The 23,019-nt window shown below is 37.5% G+C and overlaps 1 protein-coding gene across 2 annotated transcripts; it reads right to left on the reverse strand.

Annotated features, from left to right (window-relative positions):
* Positions 1 to 13,660: 13,660 nt before the first annotated feature.
* LOC125659747 (sodium/calcium exchanger regulatory protein 1-like) lies at positions 13,661 to 22,051 on the reverse strand. Of its 2 annotated transcripts, XM_048891523.2 has the most exons (4): positions 21,332 to 22,051; positions 16,777 to 16,964; positions 16,227 to 16,328; positions 13,661 to 14,214 (listed from the first exon to the last, which is right to left on the reverse strand). In XM_048891523.2, exons 1-4 carry the CDS (start codon positions 21,399 to 21,401, stop codon positions 14,161 to 14,163), a joined length of 414 nt encoding a protein of 137 aa, XP_048747480.1. In that variant the 5' UTR covers positions 21,402 to 22,051; the 3' UTR covers positions 13,661 to 14,160. The 2 variants fall into 2 exon arrangements, with proteins under 2 accessions (XP_048747480.1, XP_056001812.1); XM_056145837.1 differs by having other exon boundaries at positions 14,166 to 16,328; positions 21,332 to 21,511.
* Positions 22,052 to 23,019: the final 968 nt, after the last annotated feature.

A 23,019-nucleotide genomic window follows, 5' to 3' on the forward strand; every position in this document is an offset into this window, starting at 1 on the left:
AATGGACTGTATTTCCTCTTCTTCCTGTACGGTACTTTACCACTTTAAGTGTATTTTCGTACCGTGTGATGCAAGGACGTCTTATATGATTAATATAAATATTTATCAGTGCATTTAAAAGTTTAAAATCCAGGTTATCTATCGTCGGATACTGATGGACTGGATTTGGCACTTGAAGCTGTCTACAGATGTTGCATTGAGAGCCTCAAATGGTAAAGAGTTCCAAATCCTAATCCCATCTGGAAACAAGAGAACCGCAAACGGTACAATATACACCCGTCGGACAGTGCAATTCAACCTGGAAGCATATTGTGCACTCTGAATTGATACAACACACATTCTGAATAGGAAAGCCTTAAAGTGGGCCATGGTGCACCAATCCATCTGACATGTGAACTGATTATGTATTTCTCTAAGAGTGAGATTGTGACAAAATGTCGGTGCAATATCTATCTATGATGATAAAAAGTCCAGGAAACCATTTAATCTGCTTTTAGCCCTAAAGTAGGTCATGTGAACTGATTATGTATTTCTCTGAAAGGGAGGTTGTAAATTTCAGAGCAAAACCTGTGACCAAACCAAAAAAATCTGGAAAACTGTTTGACCTACTTCTACCCCTAAATACTGTAAGCTCTTGCTAGGATATTTCAATTCAAATCCACAACTTACCATTGAGGAAAGTGAAACAGGACTCGGGGGAGGGGGAGTAGAAGTCGATACAACCTGACACGATCCCGTTTATTTTTGCAGTGTTGCCTGTGCATGTGTCTGGCTTGTAGTGTCATCGTTTTTGTTACAATAATCACATAAGGTCCGTGTTTGTCCAACTCTTGATTCTGTATTCCTTATAGGGGTTCTGAGATTGATCACTGTTCTTTATCTTCACCTTTTTATACAGCCACATTTGTCACAACTATTTCATTTTCTTTCTTTAGTGTGAAGTGATACATACTATTGGAGCCTTTGCTCTTTCATTCAGGCATTCACAATCAGTTTAATTCGCCGCCATTTTAAAACTTTAAATCAGGGGAAGGTAACTTATTTAATGAATTTACAGAATATTGAACCCGAACCGGTATTTACAAAAAAATATCGCGATACGTATTGCCAACAACGGAATCGGGATTCACCGGTTAACCAGTAATATCACACAGCACTAATGTTAAACCCTGCCAGGAATTTGTTGGATATAATGCGACACTTCTCTTTCATGGTTTTCAGATCAGCCCTATTCCATAGATGGATTTTGTGTTGTACAGGCCTTGAACGTCAGAGGATGTAACAAGTACAATATCATGGTCGTCAACACCTGGGGCTGATCTTCATTTGTCTACCAGAGATGGCCTATTGGTCATGAAAAGATCCAGTGTGGCAATTAGACGTGTTGGGAAGTCTACCATTGACTCAAGTGCACAATGGTGAACACAGCTGAGAAATCGTTGGTTCATAGCAACAGAATTTGAATTCCCCATTATGGACTGCGATGACCAGTTGATGTCGGGAAGATTTCATGAATCATTGTCATCCTGTCAGTAATTCCTGCTCGTAATCTCCGATGTGCATTGACCTCGGAGGTCACCAGTTCGGAAAAAAGCTAAAGACAGGCACTGAGCACGTGTCAGATTTATAAAAATTTAACATGCCAATTCTATTGAAAATTCACTATCAAAATTTCATTTGAGTGGCACATTTGCGTAATCATTACTTTCTTACACTTAGAGTACTTCTTGTCATTCATGAAACGATGTATTAAATATTTTAAAACAAACGACGTTTAGTTATCCACGCCAGTTTCCGTCTCTGTAATATGACTTTGGCCTCAGCAACCCGATTATGTTCGACAATCATCGTTCCCATGTCCTTGTATAAGACGCAATGGCGGTTTATACGAAATGCTCATTGTAGGTATGCTCTCAAACAATTTTCTGTTGTTTATTTTGCTGATTTTTTTTCCACATCTTGAGGATTATACTAGTTATACCGATAGGTGTTATTTAGTGCATAATTGGATAGTTGAAAAAATACCGTCAGTTACAGCTTGTATTGCTTTAAAATGAAGCTTATGTGATAGTGACGTATAAGGTTTACCTCTCCTGATATTGGGAAATACCAGAATATATTTCAAACCTCTGATTGTTGTCATTAGTCTGATGCCATTCGACACAAATCTGGTCTTGATCCTGCTGTCAGGTTGTGCAGTAGCAGTATCTTTCTCGTAGGATACTCTCCATATTGATAATATCAGAAAGAGAAAGTAGAAATTGAAACACAGCAACGACATTGTTTCCATATTTTCCTGCACCGGAAGTAAGTTTGGCTTGGTTGGTTTTTGTGTTCAAAGTTTGGTTTTACCCACAAGTAACGTATGCAGAAAGATCATTAAAAACGTTATTTCCAAGAGTTTTTACATTATCTCCCGCAGAAAAGCTGAATTTACACGCTAAAGTTATTAGTGTACAGAACCAAAAAACGAAAGACGTCCTTACACCACGCATGTGCATGCATTTCGCGGGAGATGTCAGTAGTTCCAATTGATCAGTGACGTTAAACCTGTTGCTATACGTCACTGTATACGTACTATAGCGGAAAACATCACACATTCGAAGTTAGATGGAATCGACCGAGATGATCCGAGTGCCGAAATCTATGTCGAGTGCTAGCCTAGGTCACGCAAGCCGTTTGAATTCCATCCCAAACGCCTTGGAGCGTTCTATTTAAAAATATTACACCGCGAGGGGGCGCTATCGAAAAACGGAAATGGCGACACCGAAGAAAACAAAGACCACAGCTGTTGTTCCAAATGTCAGTTTATGTGTCGCTTGTTCTAAAGAAAGCAAACGTTGTGTTTTTGCAAGTTCGAAACTTGGTCCTTCATTAGAAAAACCAGTGACGATATGACCAAAATTATGCTGACTTCACGAGAACTAGTATTACTATGCAGGTCTTCTTCAAACATTAATTGCGGTAGAATCGTATACAATAGCGATTTCCCATAGCCTGTTGGTAATACTGCCAACACGTCTGACCTATTTGCTAATTTAAGTAAACACTCTTTCTGTAAAGGTTTCAGTGAGAATTCGATTTTTAAATCTGATAAAACTTTGTTTATCTTCTGTTCGACTGCGTACGTCATCGTTATGCATCAACCAATCTGCTTTATCAGAATTCGGATAAGCCTCGTTATGGAGTGTAAATGTTTATCGTAGAATGCTCCTAGACGTTTGTCTCGTAGAACACTGCATTGACAAACGTGTAGGTGACCTAGACTATGTCGAGTGCGTGAGACATTCGAGGAGTTCCGATTGCACTCAGCCGTAAGTTAACAAATTTATTATCTCCCTTAGCTAGAGAGTTCCAAAATAATAGTTAATTCATACACATCTTAGTGACATTACATCATCTCTTTTTTTAACAATCAAAAGAAAATTGTCAACATCATATTAAGGTCATCTCATTGACACATGAAAAATCAAGTTATTGATACAATTTTACATAAGACTAGTTTGATTATTCAATTCTGGAAAATAACAAACAAATGGCAAACTACATTGCTGATAACAATGTGTGAAAGGCTTAAATTGAATGGAAAATTACACATTCATCAAATTTAACTAGCACATCCTATCAACTTTGTTCATAGATAGATCAATAAAATTCTGATGAACTACATGTCAATAAACACAACTTTTATAGGTGGAATAGTTCTCCAGATACTTGGATTTCCTGGTTTCGCGTCCTGACCTGGTGCATTTGGTCGAGTCATCATCCAACGGTTTAGCGTTTGGAACTGATTTACCTGAAGGAAGAGGAGATCGTTTTGGCGCGATATTAACACAATTACTGGACACCCTGAATTTATCATTTGTGGAACAGCACACTCACTTGACGAAATTACATGTGATTCTTCTTTTGATTTGAGAAGCATTATGTTGTTTCTACGATAAAATATGCCGCTTCCTGCTTTGACAATATGGGAACGAGGTTGATCAGCATCTTCCATGAACTCTGCAGGTTTCCATCCTTCTGGAGTTTGAATACAAATAGTGTCGCCAGTTTGACATTGGTCACGCTCTTTTGCACTGCCATCATAGTAATATTTTTGTTCCTGTCGATATTCCATCAATTTGGAAGAAACCGTTTCAGATTGAACAACTGCTGGTTTCCGAAGGTACTAACTCATGGATAGTAGAGTTACCCATTGTTCTCTGCATTGGCGATCCAATCTGCTCGTCTCGAGAAGTGTTCCTAAGATCCAAGACGCTCAAGTACACATCAACATAGGACTCACTGCATTTCTTGAGAAGGTTCTTGACTGTCTGTACAATCTTTTCCGCAAGGCCGTTAGATTGTGGATACAAAGGTAAAAAAGTTATGCGCTCAATATCATATTTAGCAACAAAAGCTTTGAATTCACCACTGGTGTATTGAGGACCATTATCACTAATCAGAGTGTCCATAATACCATAGCTATGTTCTCTTTTAGATGTTTAATAGCATTCTGAGCAATATTCCATTATCACCTGCATGTGGTGTTTATATCTCTCAACTGATTCGATACGCAAGAGATTGTTCTGTGTATGGTCAGTTTTTATTTCGCGGCAAGCTACTGACAAACAAGTTGGTGGTACAGGGGTTTCAACAGTCTCGTTCAAAGTCAGTATTTCGCAAATTCTATGGTCGTTATAACGATCTAGTTTGCCATTATAACCTATCATTGGGTCAAATGCTGCCCGGCGTGTTTCATACCGATTGGTAGACCATTTTTGGCACACTGATTTTCACTACGAATAACCCCGTTTACCTTATCAAGATATATGGCTCACGGCGGGTGTGACCGGTCGACAGGGGATGCTTACTCCTAGGCACCTGATCCCACCTCTGATGTGTCCAGGGGTCCATGTTTTCCCATCAATCTATTTTGTATTGCTTATTGAAGTTATGAGATTGATCACTGTAGTCCACCATGATCAATTAATGAAATCTATCTAGCTCTAACAAATCAATGACTACATTGATCAACGGAAGAGAAGATAAGGGGTGTATCATCATAGGTTCCTTCTGTGGTCTGCGTTGGTATTATAAACACGAGTTGCAACGGCTCACCACATCCTCTATCTACTTGTTCATTCCTGGCCAATAAACAAGTTCCCTGGCCCTTTGTTTACATTTCAACATGCCCATGTGTGAACTGTGAATGGTTTTCAGTGTAGACGATCTCAGCTCTGCTAGAATCACTATACGTTCTCCACGGTAAATAACACCATTATATGTTGACAGCTCATCCCAGAAATACCAAAACTGTGAGACTTCCGTTGGTGCACCAGCTCTTCTGTTTGGCCAACCATCACTAATGACACATTTAAACATCTGCAACTGATCATCATGTTTCGTTGCCTCTGCAATCAAGTCATGCTTGCTGTCCGTTAATATATCATCTTTAAACACCGTCATTTCATCATCCATGGACTGATATGTATCTGGTAGAGGTACACGATTTAAACAATACGCAAGTCCTGGGTCTTTTCCTTTAACATACACAAAATGAAACTCATGTGGTTGTAGTTTCAACATCATCTTTGAATACGCACTGGTACAGAAGGTATCGGCTTGCACATAATTGTCTCTAGTGGCTTGTGATTTGTTTCAATGGTAACCTCTGTTTTGTCATACAAAAATTTGTGAAATTTCTCACATCCAACAAACCGCTGCAAGCATTTCTTCCTTAATCTACGCATAGCGCTGTTCAGCAGGGATAAGAGCTCTCGAAGTATACACAACAACTCCCATTTTGCTGAATGACAGCAGCATCTCAACCCCTCATTGAAGCATCAACACTGAGGGTTACTGGCTGAACAGTATCAACGTATCGTAGAACTTTGGTTGAGGTAAGTGCTGTTTTCACTTTTTCAAATGCTGTTTTAGCTTCTGCAGTCCAGTTCCAGTATTAACTATACTTCCTTTTAACACAAACACCATAATACTAACATACATTGCCTGACAGCCAGCCGTGATTGCTGGACGCCCGTAATTTATTGTATTTTAGATACACATTACAGAATTCGCAGAAAAACCAAGCCTTTTCCCCATTTACAAAAAATAAGTAACCTTCCAACTCCATATACAGAATATGAACGATACATAAATACCAATCAAATTTAAATATACCTCATAATCCCCTCTATATAGCATCAGGGCCAGCCAGGAAAAAACTAGAAATAAAACGATGAAAATCGCAAAAAACTCTAGAAAACCTGTGTCCGTTGCCAAGTGCCGCTGGATGCAGGGGGTTGTGAACGGACCTCACAACTTATTTGTAAATTTTTAACCTTTGCATGGCATGAATGAAAACATAAGATTTAATTAATTGTACATTAAGCTTTGTCTATCTCGTGACGAGCGGCGGCTAGAAGTGAATACCTGAATTGTAGCTCGAAAACCTGTTTTTCTAACTCACATTCTATTGGCTAATAATTCCATTCTATCTGTACAATATGCTGTGCCGTCAATACAACATTTTCCCGCTATTACTAACAAAACCCGGGAAAATATAATTCCTCACTGATCTTAAAATATGATTTTCTTTCTGTGGGGTGGAATCCAATAAACAAAATGTAGAAAACTTGTACTGTATTCAGAATGAATTGTTCCAAGTAGCATACATGGAATAGCAAGTTCATTGTTTACAGAATAGACAGTCACAGGTAAGTTAAGGATGCTCAGCATTTTGTTAAATGACTATTGTGTTACAAGATGCTACATAACAAAAGCCTTTCTCTAAAGAATGGACACTTACAGGTGGGTTTTGGTAGATATGTATACGTGAGAAGAAAAAAATATTTTGCTGTGTCCTTCAATTCGACATTTAGATATATTGACGACGTTTTATCTATTAACAACAATAACTTTCATTCATATGTCGATTCGTTATATCTCTGCGAGCTTGAAATAAAAGACACCACAGAGTCGTCCACTTCAGTTTCATACCTAGATATTTTATTGAAAGTACATGAAGATATTAACGGCAAACTATCAACTCAACTTTATGACAAACGGAACGATTTCAGCTTCTCTATCATCAACTTCTCATATTTGTGTAGCAATATTCCATTATCACCTGTATATGGTGTATATATCTGAACTGATTCAATACACAAGATATTGTTCTGCGTGTGGTTAGTATCTAAATCGAGGCAAGCTACTGACAAACAAGTTGATGGTACAGGGGTTTCAACAGACTCGTTTAAAGTCAGCATTTCGCAAATTCTATGGTCGTTTTAGCGATTTAGTTTATCGATACAAATGCTGTCTGACGTGTTTTAATCCGATTGTTAGACCGTTCGTGGCACACTAATTTTCACTACGGATAACTCCGTTTAAATGATCACGATATAGGGCTCACGGCGGGTGTGACCGGTCGACAGGGGGTGTTTACTCCTCCTAGGCACTTGACCCCGCCTCTGGTGTTTCCAGGGGACCGTGTTTGCCCAACTATCTATTTTGTATTGATGTGATGTTTCTTAATCAATTGATAGTTCGCCTTTGTAAGATAAGTATGTCTTCCTCTGACGGAGAGAGTGGTTTCTAACTCAGTCAAAATTCAAGTAAACTGAAGACGCGCAAAATATTGATGGTATATTAAAGATATTTTTGGACCTAGAAACGAAAAATAGTAAAACACAAAATAAGACAAACTTCAACCTGAAGATGGTTTCATTTTCGGACGTTTCTGATGAGGGACTTGCAAATGCTAGCCAGGATATTGAAAATATCGAGTGTTTTCTTAAAGCATTGAATCAAGAGTGATTACACAGTGACTGAAGAAAGGACTATCAAAGAAAACAGAAGGAAAGGCGAGGTGGACTATATCATTGTTTGAAACTTGGCAGCAAAACAGGGAAAAAAGCTTGGACCACAATTCATATGGATTTACATCACAAGAAGATATTTTGAAAATAAGTTATGAGGAACTTCACAGCGATGAGTTGTTTTTATCGCAATAGGTCAATATTACTCTTGGGAATGTTTAAAGTAGTGACACAAAGAATACAGAGGAAGAGAAACAAGTGAAAGAACCAGGGACTGGGAATATCAATAGTGAAATCGGAATCAAATCTGGCAGTGTTTCCAAGTTCAAATTTTGAAGATGCATCTACGTAAATTAATGTATTTGTTGTTTTCCCCTTGGGTACATTCCAATCTTTACCTGGCACTGTCCATTCTGTTTGTTGTAACTGTCCCTTCCGATTGGAAAGAAAACTGTCCATTCTTAAAAGAACAGAATAAAACAAGAATATAGTAAGAAGTAAACTCTTCTTGAAATCGCTATTGTTTGCGTCTAAAGTTGAAACTACCTTGGTTCCATGAACTCTTGTGACTATATCTTCTATAGTGTTCACAGGAAAATGATCACGTGGTATAGCTTTGTTGCGATAAGTAGGGTCCAAACAGATTCTAACGCGTCCGGGTTTTATGCATACACATACCATGCTGCTACCCAACTGGTTGGCTCTGATACAGGTGCAATAATGTTACACTTCACTAAATGGTCAAATTCGTTTTTTCAAATCATCACGCATTGCCACTGGCAACGGCCTCAATGCATGAACCACAGGTTCCACAGAATCATCCGTCTTGATACAGCAACCAATACTGTCTTCAACCACATCAGAAAATTCCTGAATTAGTTCATGCGTAGACATTCCAAAACTGTCCACTAAATTTACTCGTGTAATGAGATCAAAGTGTAGAGCATCAGTTTTTCCTAATAGGCTGATATGTTTTGGTGTGTCCATTATCTTAAAGGTTACATTCCGCGTAACTGTTCTATATCTGCAGGGTAATGTAATTTCACCATACACTTTTGTAGAGTTGCTACATACACCATTGATGACAGTTCCACTCTCGTGAATTGATGTAATAAAAGTGCATCTCTGATGTATTGGTTTTGTAATTATGTTGCATCTTGCTCCAATGGTAATCTCCAATTCCAACTGTGATCCATTTACAGTAACAGTCCAATCACTATCAGCTGATGCGACATTTTCAGTTGAATTTTCCATGAATGCTGTATTACACTGTTGTACCACGCTCTGATGAAAAATGTTACAAACATCCTACACTGGTTCTTGAAAGTCTGAGTAATGAACCTGACGTTGTGGTGGTTTGCCAGGGCCACGCCCACGTCCAGGTTGTCCTCTGGGTTGTTGATGATGCCCACGTCTACGGTTCGGTAGTCCTCTGGGTTGTTGATGATGTCCACGTATACGGTTCGGTAGTCCTCTGGGTTGTTGATGATGTTCACGTCTACGGTTCGGTTGTCCTCTGGGTTGTTGATGATGCCCACGTCCACGGTTCGGTTGTCCTCTGTGTTGTTGATGATATCCACGTTCACGGTTCGGTTGTCCTCTGGGTTGTTGATGACGTCCACGTCCACATCCACGGTTCGATTGTCATCTGGGTTGTTGATGATGGCCACGTCTACGGTTCGGTTGTCCTCTGTGTTGTTTATTATGTACACGACCACATCCACGGTTCGGTTGTCCTCTGGGCTGTTGATGATGTCCACGTCCACGGTTCGGTTGTCCTCTGTGTTGTTGATGATGTCCAAGTTCACGGTTCGGTTGTCCACTGTGTTGATGATGTCCACGTCCACGGTTCGGTTGTTCTCTGGGCTGTTGATGATGTCCACGTCCACGGTTCGGTTGTCCTCTGTGTTGTTGATGATGTCCAAGTTCACGGTTCGGTTGTCCTCTGTGTTGATGATGTCCACGTCCACGGTTCGGTTGTCCTCTGGGCTGTTGATGATGTCCACGTCCACGGTTCGGTTGTCCTCTGTGTTGTTGATGATGTCCACGTCCACGGTTCGGTTGTTCTCTGGGCTGTTGATGATGTCCACGTCTACGGTTCGGTTGTCCTCTGGGTTGTTGATGATGTCCAAGTCTACGGTTCGGTTGTCCTCTGGGTTGTTGATGACGTCCACGGTTCTGTTGTCCTCTGGGTTGTTGATGATGTCCACGTCCACGGTTCGGTTGTCCTCTGGGTTGTTGATGATGTCCACGTCTACGGTTCGGTTGTCCTCTGGGTTGTTGATGATGCTGTGATCGACCTTTACAGAGGGTGACGCTTTGAGGTGTCGTTTAAAGCCGCATTCATTACATGGATTGTTAAATGCTGGTTATTGGCGGATAACATGATGTTTGGTGCATATTTCACAATAGGGGTATTTCCCTTGGTATCTATTAGGTAGAGGTTTCTGTTTTGGTTTGAAAGAGCTAATATATTCAGTACACTTTCGATCTTTGGCACCATTAATGATCATGTCACAAATGAATCATTCACGTTGTTCTTCATACTCACATAATTCAGCTCTTTTTTTTAGTTCAGAAATGTAGTCCATTATGGTCTTATTACCGCGTTTGGTGTTCAGGGATTCTTGTCGCTTGATGTTTCTAAAGTTATGCACACCAAAGTGTCTTCCAAATCTGCGAAATACGGTTTCGAGATCGTGTTTAACCTCGGCCGGAACAACTTGAGTACCTGCAACCTCACCAGCTTCCACTTGCGGTGCCCATGTGCCCAAGCCCGTTAAGATGAATTGAAAACGAACGTTTGTAGGGTGAAGATAACGAACAGTGATCAATTTCATAACTCCTATAAGCAATACAAATTAGAGAGTTGGACAAACACGAATCCTTGGATATACCAGAGGTGGGATCAGGTGCCTAGGAGAAGTAAGCATGCCATTCCTGGGCTGTCGTGTTTGGATCACTGGAGTTAAATTCAGGCAAAGTTCTCAGTGACTATGTTAACATGATGTTTCTGTGTTAGATCTAAAGATATTACAAATGTTATGGGGAAAGAGCACCAATTCATTTACCATAGACCCCAATACTAACCTTTGGCCCTCTCACTAATTAACTATATTAATTTCAAACAAATGGCCGCAAACATTTCAAAGTTCATTCCAAGTGTTGATAAAAAACGACAAAAATTATATAGGATCCCGTGCCTTTTATAGGTCATATTTGTACTTTTTTACAACACACAGCAATCTGCAGTAAATTACACCCTTCATTTTAAGCACCATGGTAATTTCCTCAGTCATTTCTCGATTTTGTGCGATAATTTTTCATCCTGACAATTAATTTTTACCTCTAGAATTTTTCTTTCAATTCCAAATAATTTCACTCTTGATATTGGCTAATCACGCAACACCTAGACATTGGTAAACTGCGTCCTGGTTACGCGTGTGGGGGTTTGGTACTCTAATTCCTATAAGATCCTAGTTTTTGCGTGTCGATGGGTCCAACATAATAGTTAACTCGTATTCATATTAGTAGCATACATTACAGGCTCCTGTGTTTTAAATATTGACATTTACTCGGTCAAAACCATGATTTGGTTACCCGAGAAGTACAATATTCGCCGAGCCCAGAGACGGCTTCTCAGGTAGTAAAATATCGTATTGACCGTGAAAATGCCAATGATTGTATAATGTTTCAGAAATGGGATATTTTATCCTCCCAAGTTCAGTATGGAATATTTACTTCTAATACACTTCAACATAGTATTTTAAACTGCTCTACTGAAAATTATGGGATTATGTATTCTATTGGGATTTTTTTCCACTATAGTATGATAATGAGATTTGATAGAAGGAAAAAATCCTATCAATTCTCCTGTGGTATTTTGTCTCTGGCGCTGATATTTACTAGTATTTGTGAGCTCAGCATTAGGCTATATAGGGTTCCCTTAAATATCTCGCTATATGCAGTTTGATTTTTCTAAAAATCGCTATCATAAAGGAGGGAAAATTTTCTGTTTAGTATAACATTGAATTTATTTATGAAAAGGGGATCATTATATTCCATAATTATGGAGAGTAATATAATTGATAGGAAGCCCCCCCCCCCCCCAATCGTCGCAAGCCACGCCTATTTTCTCCGTTTACACTACGTCAAATGCCGTGGATGTATGATTTTTTTTTAATCTTCGATTTCATGAATATTTATGTTCATTAGTCAACCAATTTGTTGCTTTAGAAGTACATGTAAACTATAAGAATATAAGGCTACATCGCAGAACAATACGTAGATATAACTCTCTCTCTCTCTCTCTCTCTCTCTCTCTCTCTCTCTCTCTCTCTCTCTCTCTCTCTCTCTCTCTCTCTCTCTGGGGGGGGGGGGGGTATTGCTGTAGAGGTACAAACACATTCACATTTACTAGTGATTCATTGCATACTACGAACTGTTTTGGAATCCCCTCATATATATAATAGGAAATCATCCACGCAAGAAATCACATATTTCATCATGTTAATTGGATTTTTGCATTTATTGTCCCTGCTTATTTTGTTTGTGTAGCATAATCCAATTCAGAATAATTTCTGTACGAGAGCTCTCTCTATTGGCCTATAACGAGATATTGAATTCAAGTAAAAATAATACAGCCCGAAATATTGAACATTGTCGATGCGGGAGTGTTTTTGCTGTTATTATATACTGTAATCAGTATACAATGCAGTGAATATACTCGTAATTGTAAGCGTGGGTTACAAATAATTCAGTCAATATTCTGAAATGAACGATGCTTTCACTGAATGCCCTGCACTCGAGTCATTTTCTAGAAACCAGGCCCCAAGACCATAATCTGAGAATAGACTTTTAAAAGTCAAGATTTTGATTACTTATATCTATATCTAAGATTTATCTAGCACCGAGGTTTATAAAAAAAAAATTCAAATGCAAATATATATATATATATATACTGAAAGCTTTATTTATTTACGAAAATCATTTCAATTTCAAAAGTTAGCTGGATTTGAAATACAGACTTTAGTCTATTCTCAGTTTATGGTCTTGCGGCCAGATCATGCAGGTATTAGTTACCGTCAACTTAAAATAGTCAGCCCAAGGAGTATATATACACTCGTATATTCTGGGTATTTAACAGAAAAACGACCAGTGATAAACGTGTATATATATTCTGGGTATTTAACAGAAAAACGACCAGTGATAAACGTGTACGTATATTCTGGGTATTTAACAGAAAAACGACCAGTGATAAACGTGTATATATATTCTGGGTATTTAACAGAAAAACGACCAGTGATAAACGTGTATATATATTCTGGGTATTTAACAGAAAAACGACCAGTGATAAACGTGTACGTATATTCTGGGTATTTAACAGAAAAACGACCAGTGATAAACGTGTATATATATTCTGGGTATTTAACAGAAAAACGGCCAGTAATAAACGTTTCCCCATATATATTACACCTTATTTTTCTCAGATTTAATCATTTTTAAAAAAAAAAAAAAAGCAATGTAATATTAGAATACATGTTTAGGCCCACCAGAGTGAAGTTGATGGATTTCTTTAGTCATTTCAATAAATTGCAATAAACAAACACAATTTCGATCAGATGCATAAAGTGTGTTATTTTCATTTCAAACGCCGGATACTTTTACAGAACCCTGGGTCTCTTCAATGGGTATCGTAATTCAAACTCAGGGCGACTACGAGCCATATCATGAAAAGCTCTTATCGCGATCCTTTGAATACTATTGTATCACGATTCTCGTTTTTTATATCGACATATCCTCAAGATCTATACTGTACAACAGCTTTATCTGAACTTCTCGCAATAAATAACAAATTTATTCAAGAAATAAATTTAATAGCAAAGTATGTTATGGCGTTATTACATAACTTTCTGCAAATTACGCTTATAAACTGCAAATAATTACATCAGTAAAAAGCTAAATCTCTTTTTTTTTTAAATTGTATAAACATTAGATACGTGTAATTCCAGAAAAATTACTTTAACCAAAAGAGAGTTGGTTCCATCGAAATACCTGTAGCCCAGACAAGTGAATTAATCATACAGACAATATTTACTCTGTTCTAACATACACACATACATGCATACGGTAATGTTTATAGATGTACAGCACGAGTCTACTTCCGGTATATTACAAACTTGAAATTATTACACTTCTATCGCATTTTGAGAAATGAAAAATGACGTTGCACAATAAATATACCTGTGTGAAAATATAAAAAAAATGGCACATACAAAACTCAAGACATGTGTACATATGATTCCAAAACGTTCCTACAAATTAAAGCCCTATATATACATTATCTATTGAATAATTAAATTTTCTTGTATTTCCTTGTACAGGATATACCATTTCCAGCTGTCATAACCTACAAAAAATCAAAGTACTGAAATGTGAATTACAGATATCTAGAGAGGACCTCCCGACTTTAGCTGCAGCTTGTGGTCCCGTTTACCACCCCTCTTTTCAAAGAAAAATTTATTTATCAATTATCATGATTATACTTTTTGGTGAATATTATACTCTGATGTACATGTATCTCCAGTAAGTGTGCACTCATTTCCCCCTTGGATATTGGAAGATAATGGTAGAAAACTAAGTTTTAAATGGTCACCCTTAGCCTGAAAACTACAGAATTACATTATGTACTACCCGAGGTCAATACAGGTTAATGCGGTAGAAAGAAAATGTATAGTTTTTGCAGATTTTTACTGTATTTATTTTTATGAATTTCATCCGCAGCACAAGATTGTCTTTTTGTCGTGCCTTTTGGATATAATTTTCTTTATTACAAAAAAGAATTATGATAGAAAAGAGATTTAACAAAAATTCCGAGGAAATTTTAGCAAATTTGATAAAATCATAAAATTGCTCAACAATCAAAAATATCAAAACGTCAAAGACTAGCCTTTATGACAACCAAGACAGCTGCTTTTTCAATAAGCTCGGAAGTAGTCACCCAAAAAGTAGTCATCCAACAAATTACTTTGTTTCAGGTCTTCCAGCAGATTGAATTTCAATGGGTACGAATTGTACTCCTTTATTAGCTGACCTGTTTTTGTATTCTTATGAGGCAGGATTTATTCAAAAGCTTCTACATGAGAAAAAAATGTCTTGCTGTGGCGGCGTGTAGCCTTCATCTCGACATTTAGATACATCAATGACGTTTTAACTATGAACAATATGCACCTTCATTCATATGTTGATTAGATAATTCCCATTGACACTTCTATATCTGCTTCATACTAGTATTTGGATATTGTATTGGTCATAAACGTTAACAACAAACTAACAACTCAACTATATGGCAAATGGGATAACTCCAGCTTCTCCTTAGTCATTTTCAATGTTAGTATAGCAATCCAGTATCCCATTATCACCTGTTCCCGTGAGGATCCGGTTTAGAATAGGTCCCCAGTATCCCTTGCTTGTCGTAAGAGGCGACTAAATGGGGCGGTCCTTCGGATAAGACCGCAAAAACCGAGGTCCCGTGTCACAGCAGGTGTGGCACGATAAAGATCCCTCCCTGCTCAATGGCCGTAAACGCCGAGCATAGGCATAAATTTTGCAGCTTTTCACCGGCAATGGTGACGTCTCCACGTCAAAGAAAGATTCCCGAGAGGGACTTAAACAATATATACAATCAACCACTTTTGTCTCAGTACAGAAGTGAGAGCCATGAATCACTCTCAGAGATTTTTTATGCTTAAATAGCATCATTTCTTCTCTTTCAGACATGCGACAACAAATGAAGAACAAAATGATATTTCCAATTCACTGTACATCTGCCTTTTACGTGCTCACACAAAGAATCTTAAAGACTCATCGCCCGTGTTTTCTTACAATAATTGCGTAACGGCTATGGGCGCGGTAGTAAACTCATTTCTAATCATACGTCTCGTCAGTAAAATATAAAGGAAATAAATGTCGGGTTCTGTTGATAACCATATGTTCTGTCGCTCTTTCTTGGATGAAATATTTTGATAATATACAATAGTTGAAATTTACATTCCCCGGTTGCCATTTTTTTTTAAGCGAATCGAATAGAATGGAGATTCACGTGATTTATACTGGTCCTTCAGATCTATGATTCTAATAGCTCTTTCCAGGGGTTGGTTCCATAAAATTGAATGAATTTTGATTGAATGCAATCTTTATATGAAGCTACAGATTGTACTAGCTTTCAGGGGAGGGAGACTGGAGGGGGGCACTAGAAATCTGGATTTCTCAGTTTAGCTATACGTTACTTGTACTATATCCGCCCAGAACTGTGGATTGCAACTCCCTAAAATAACCATTTTTTGTTACATTTCTTTTATCAAAGGGGGCGGGGGCACCGCTCGTCAACCCTTCTAACTTCGCTACTGCTGTTACCCTTACCATAGTCATGGTATTTCCGGACACAGTCCGCTTGTTAGTTGTCTCAAACCCAGAACCTGTCTGTTTCTCCATCAGCGCATCGCCATCAAGTGTAAATACCGTCTACAAATGTAAAACAGAAAAAATAATTGTAGGAAGTGCAGTTGGAATAATTGAAATACATTGTATAATGTATCCTAGCTTGTAACTTGCAAAAATTAAAACTTACAGATATAGGAATTTAGATATGGTGAACTAATTAACCTTCATTGAAGTTCAGAGGTCGACGCTTCTTTAACACATACTATGTATCAGAACTAGCAAATATTTCAAACGTAGACACATAGGGCCACCATGACCTTTAGAATCAGGTCAAAGTAAACGGTTAAGTTTGGAACACACTTTTTAAGGTGCCACAGTGGCCAAAACGTGCTTTTTGACAATTTTATATTTTCTGAGCAAACTTTTGAGAAAAGTGGAAGAGGGCGTCTCTGCCCCCTCTACCTCTCCATCCCATCCCTTCAGACCTACACAGATACGCTAAAATAAATAACATAATTATGTAATTTACCTTGATTGCCCTGCCATCTAATGTCATAGTGTCTATTTCGGAACCGAGGCTGAACTTGACCTCTCGTTCACCTGCAGCAGTCGTGATTTTGAAGACCCAGTCATTGCCAGAGCTGCTGATTTCATACGTTAGTTTGGAAGAATCTCCAAGGAATTTTTGGGCCTCTGCTTGTTTATCCTCGCTTACACCTGATTGTGATAAACAAATATTGAAAAATAAATATTTTCAGTCGTAATCTTTCAAAACTATGTACAGTTATTTATATTAACGATTATTAGAATTTTAGAAATAACAATATTTTATTCATGAAATGTGAAGATAACGAACAGTGATCAATCTCATAACTCCTATAAGCAATACAAAATAAAAACTTGGGCAAACACGAGCCCCTGGATATACCAGAGGTGGGATCAAGTCCTAGGAAGAGTAAGCACGGTGGTTGTGACCGGTCGACAGGGGATGATTACTCCTCCTAGGCACCTGATCCCACCTCTAGTGTGTCCAGGGGTCTGTGTTTGCCCAACTATATATTTTGTACAGCTTATGGGAGTTATAAGATTGATTACTGTTCGTTATCTTCACCTTTCATCTACTTGCTTTTGTTTCCAGTAGAAGAAAATCACATCAAGACTAGTGAGTAATATGTAACTGACAAAAGCAACAGTGTGCAGTAAAGCGTAATATTTTGAACTTGCTATCCTTCTTAGGACCATGTTAGATGTCCAACCCTTTATCTAAAGATAAAAAATTAAGAGATTCATTTTCTTTCTGTTTTTATGAACCGATACCCCTACTTTATTGTATAACATTATGTACCTTATTACATCAGTGTTAGTCCAAGAAATCCAAGCAGTAGACAGAAATAAAGGTCAATGTGCGAAATTATATAATTTTCGGTCGATACGGTCACTTGCGCTAAAGGCGCTGAATTATATAGCGCGCCAAATTTTCTCGTTTTACAGTATCATACTGTGAATGTTCTCGTTTTACAGTATCACACTGTGAATGTTCTCGTTTTACAGTATCATACTGTGAATGTTCTCGTTTTACAGTATCATATTGTGAATGTTCTCGTTTTACAGTATCATACTGTGAATGTTCTCGTTTTACAGTATCATATTGTGAATGTTCTCGTTTTACAGTATCATATTGTGAATGTTCTCGTTTTACAGTATCATACTGTGAATGTTCTCGTTTTACAGTATCATATTGTGAACGTTCTCGTTTTACAGTATCATACTGTGAATGTTCTCGTTTTACAGTATCATATTGTGAATGTTCTCGTTTTACAGTATCATATTGTGAATGTTCTCGTTTTACAGTATCATATTGTGAATGTTCTCGTTTTACAGTATCATACTGTGAATGTTCTCGTTTTACAGTATCATATTGTGAATTGCCAATGTTTATCACTTGTATTTCTGTTTTACAAAAGGATATAAATATAAGTTCATACAGCGTGTTTATGCTGCAAATTAGGACAAAATTTGTAACGAATCACTAGTATATGTATAACTTATGCCTGCTCTTATGAAATTCCAAGGTCTAATTAATGGTAAGAAATGATTATGACCTAGAACTAACACAAAAACAAGAATAGCAAAATCCAAATCTTTGTGTGTCAAAAGTAGTTGTTGTACACAAAATATTACATTTAAGCGCGTCTGGAACGAATATGTCATTTATGAGAAAGATTCCACATATTTCAGTACAACGCGATACATGTAATGCTATTGAATGTTCCTACAAAGGCGCAATGATGCCTTGGCTTTGACGCGTTATCTTGGCATCATCATCTCGTCACTACGGCACTCCTACAATCGCATCAGCATCATCATAGGTTGTACGGCTCTCTCCGAATTTCCGTAAAATCACCACAACGAGGGGACGATGTGACGAGGCAAATGAAAGGGTTCATTCGTGCCATCGTAGAGCCCTCATCATTAACAGCGTAGCATCGTGACAGTGGAACATGGCAGAAGCTGATATCAATTGATGATATGATCGTGTTAATGCAGATTATATTTGCACAATCAACAAGCAAACGTTGTATCGATGACAATCGATTGACTTCATACGGTCTGTATTTGTATAATGCATCAAGCCTTCGATCTCCCGTGGGTTTGCTAATTACAACCAAAGCAAACACCGTACCATGACACTACTAGTTAAAAAGAGTTTGTATATATAGGTTTTACAATTAATTGAATAAAATAAATCTTTCATGAAATAGGGGTAATCGGGGGTAGCGGGTACATTTTTCCAACATTTTTTTTATCACTGAAACTAATAGTAAACGTGAAATAATCACTGTACATTTTGCTTGTGCTTGGGTTTCAGTTTCCTATGAAAGAGTTCTCTTTAATAGTACATTCGTATCAAAGCGACATTCAGCTTCCTTCATCTTTGTTATCCCGTATTTATGTAATATCTAGCATTTGTTGCCACGGGATCCAAACCGACAATTTGGACCCTCAGACACCCCTCCCCCACTGGATCCACCCAGTAGATCAAACAAATTTTACCATTTCTTCATGTACACCAGCTTAATCATGAAATGCCTGTACGTAATACAGCTGATGAAAGATAACAAGTCGAACGAATGTTTTTGATAATCTGTTTATACACTTGAAACAAAAAGTGTCTGGTATTTGTTTAGCTAGGAAATTCATGCCGCAGATGTTGGCATTTCATAATTACAGATTCGTCAACCAATTATACATATAAGAAGTTCAGACATTAAAAGAGGTGTTTAATTAAAAGCGGAAGCACTGTTCGCTGTGAGAGCATGCACAAATTCGACATGGTGCCATCGTATCTCTGCTAATCTTTACCTGAAGGCCTTCTTTTTTGTATATCAAGAATGTATAAGAAGAACAATAAATAGCCTATAACTTCCTTTTTATTGTAAAATGCGCTGAGAAGGATGTAGTTCAATATAAGTACTAGTGATATATCGATATACTTTTTTAAGAAGTCAAGAACCTCGTATATCATTGAAATGCAATATAATATTACTGAATGATAGTTTTTGTGCATATTCAATTATGTAACATTCATTTTCATAATTAAGTAATTTTTTTAAAGTAAATAATTAATGGGATTTTGGTGAAGCATTGAATTACTAAGCTTCGATTGCACATTTTATTGCATACTAGTGACGAAAAGAACCGCGGCATGCCAATAACTTAATCAATGGTGGGCAAATAAAAGTATTAATGACTTTCTGAAAATTATTTAGCAAACCAAACCATTGTCGATAAAGCTGAATCAGTGATAAACGAAGTTTTGATATCATGCATGGTTAGTTATAAATTATTAAACAGAGTCTCGTGTTCATTTGAAAACGATATGCTGTATAACAATATACTGTGGTCACGATGAAGTTTATGAACCCCTAGAGAAATTGATGAGATCCAAAAATAATTATGTGTACGAAGGTCACAGCAAGGTTGATTAACCACATCGTTCCAGCGGCATAGGAATCCGTAGAACGAAAACAACTGTGTTCACAGGACTTTGTCTGTTAATTCGCTGGCTTAGGCTGTGTATGTGTTCACAAAAACATATATTATATCTTGTATAGACAGAAAAACAAACACGATATGGACTGCAGATTTAGTTTTAGGGAGTTTCATATTGTGTACATATGTCGTTTCCGGCCGTTTTTAGTACCGTAGTTGTTTCCTGAACAAATCAGATACTATATAAAATTTTGACACAAAATGAAAAACTTGTATTTATTTCATATAACAATATGGTTCACAAATTAGAAACTTTAAAGTGGGAACAAGCAAAGGTACATTTCGCCACCCCCTCGATCCCTCCCCCTGTCCCTACACCTTTCATTCTCCTACCCCTAAGGATAACTAGTTTCAGTCTAGTTCTTGGATTAGTATATTTACATGTAATACAGTTTGTCCACAGGCACTCGATGTTTTGAATATCTATAAAAAAAATTGTCTTCCTGTAAACATGATATTATGATTACAGGAATACAATTTTTTTATTATAGGTATTCATTTAAAACGTCGAGTGCCTGTGAGTTTGTCTTCTCCCTTTCACTCCGTCCAAACTTCAAGAATATGAATAAATGTAAAGGAAATGTATACTGTAAAGGGTCTTAGGTCTTGAAAATTTTAGTGATTGTAATGTATCAAACTTTTAATAAACTATGGAATTATCATTAAACTATTAATAATTAATAGTAGTAAATTACTTTCATGTAGACTGCACGGATAAAAGTATATAGTATACATGTAGCTCACCAAAATCCCACTCCAATCCTTCGACATAATCTCTCGATATGTATATTGTTTATTCACCAATCAAGGGCCCTCGGGGGCATTACAGATTAACAAGTAATTAATTATAACCATGGAAATGAATAACAATCATTCAGAAGTACTATACTTTTGATATGGTTCATCCAATGTAAAGTGAAATCCCGTTTTGGGGGGTGGGGGTGTTAAAGAAAAATAGAAACAATTAGGGGGGGATGTTAATCCATTAATCCTGAAAAATTTACGAAATGGATAAAAAAAAAACAACTTACCAATAGCGTGCATGTATTCGCTAAACTTTTCGCTGCACTCTATTTCCCATTTTCCGTTAAACTGAGCCATTGTTCAGAACGCGGCAGTTGAAACAGACAGACACGGAGTCACTGACAGCGCTGTAGCTTTCAATTGGATGTTTTATAGACAACCCTTCCACAGGAAACTGGATCAATGAATCAGGAGCTGTGATGACACAATCTCAACATCCATCGTGGACGTAATACGAGGGAGTCCTAAGTACGATATTTCCAATAAAAACAGCACTTGCAACGATTTTTAATCAAATCTGTCCAGCAATTCGTTCAAATCAATTTGATAGTGATTTCCAGGGGGGGGGGGGGGGGGGGGGTTAGTTTATGAAATGAAATTTGTTCGCATCAATATATATAATTTTCACAAAAACGTGAGAATTTAACAAATAATGATAAATTTATAGGGACATTTTCACCACAGATTTTAATTTTTACCATTTCGTTGTTTCTTGGTTATGTTCATTATCACAACAAAAATATTTTGATAGCTGATGAAAGAGGGGCAATACATTTGTATCAACAATCCATTCCTCATCTAAAATTCCTTCCGTAGGGCGTTTTTGTTTGTGTTTTGATTTATATTATCCTTTTACACCATGAAAAAATGCAGTGCTAGAAAAGTTGTTTGATTTTTAACATTTTTCCAAAATATATTTATCATGGGCGTGCAACTGTAAACGATACACAAGAAAAAAGAGTTTTGTTTGGTACATTTGCATTAAAACCTTCAGGTATGTACTCTATAAACTTCAGGTATGTGTGTAATGCCATTTGTCTATCCTTGTCTGGAACTGTCTCGCGTACTCAGCATAAACTTATCGCACCATCCTCAGAAGAATGCCATTCCAACTTCATATGATTATATAAATCCGTAGTTTATTTAGAATCCCAGACATGCATCATTCTATTTTGCCAGGGCCGACAATGCTCATCCTTTGGATGTGAGCAGATTCTCGATCATGTAATAGAGTGCATGGTACTAACTCGTAATGTGCTGCAAATCCACCATCTTTGCTTGTCAGGGACTTTCGGTAGTCCAATCTGTTCCCCTAATAGGGAGCGGAGAAGACCGGAAACCCTTAGCTGGCGAAGGTGCACAATAATTCCTCATCGGTAAAAGGTCGCATAGATGGACCTATTAAGACGAGATCAGGGAGCATAAAACAATATGCTGGACTTTTAATTTGTAAGGCCCTTATTCCTCTCCCTAATTTGATTCGCTATCAGAATCAATTCTTGGTACGGGAACTGACAATCCATTAACCTCACCCCACCCAGTCCCACCCCACTCCCGACGGGGAACACTGTCGATATTCTGTTTTGTGATTAGATATATTCAAATGTATGATAAAGGTATAACCGTTTGATTTATCCTGAATCGACCCCGATATTGACCCAGTTCATCATAATACGGGGTTTTTAGATTAGGTCTACACGTAAAGTAATTCTGAGATGAAAACGGAATTATATTATGTGCAATATATCGAAACACAAACAATTTTAAAATTAAAAGGGGAGGTGTAATTCAGCTATATTACATATCTGGATAAGATCGGTAAAGTTGGCTACTAGTAACTGGCTACTTAAAAAGAGAAAAGTTGGGCTACTAGTAGCCAGCTACTTAAACCAGGAAAAGTTAGCTACTAGTAGCC

Source organism: Ostrea edulis, chromosome 1, assembly GCF_947568905.1.
Source record: "Ostrea edulis chromosome 1, xbOstEdul1.1, whole genome shotgun sequence".
Taxonomy (NCBI): Eukaryota; Metazoa; Mollusca; class Bivalvia; order Ostreida; family Ostreidae; genus Ostrea; species Ostrea edulis.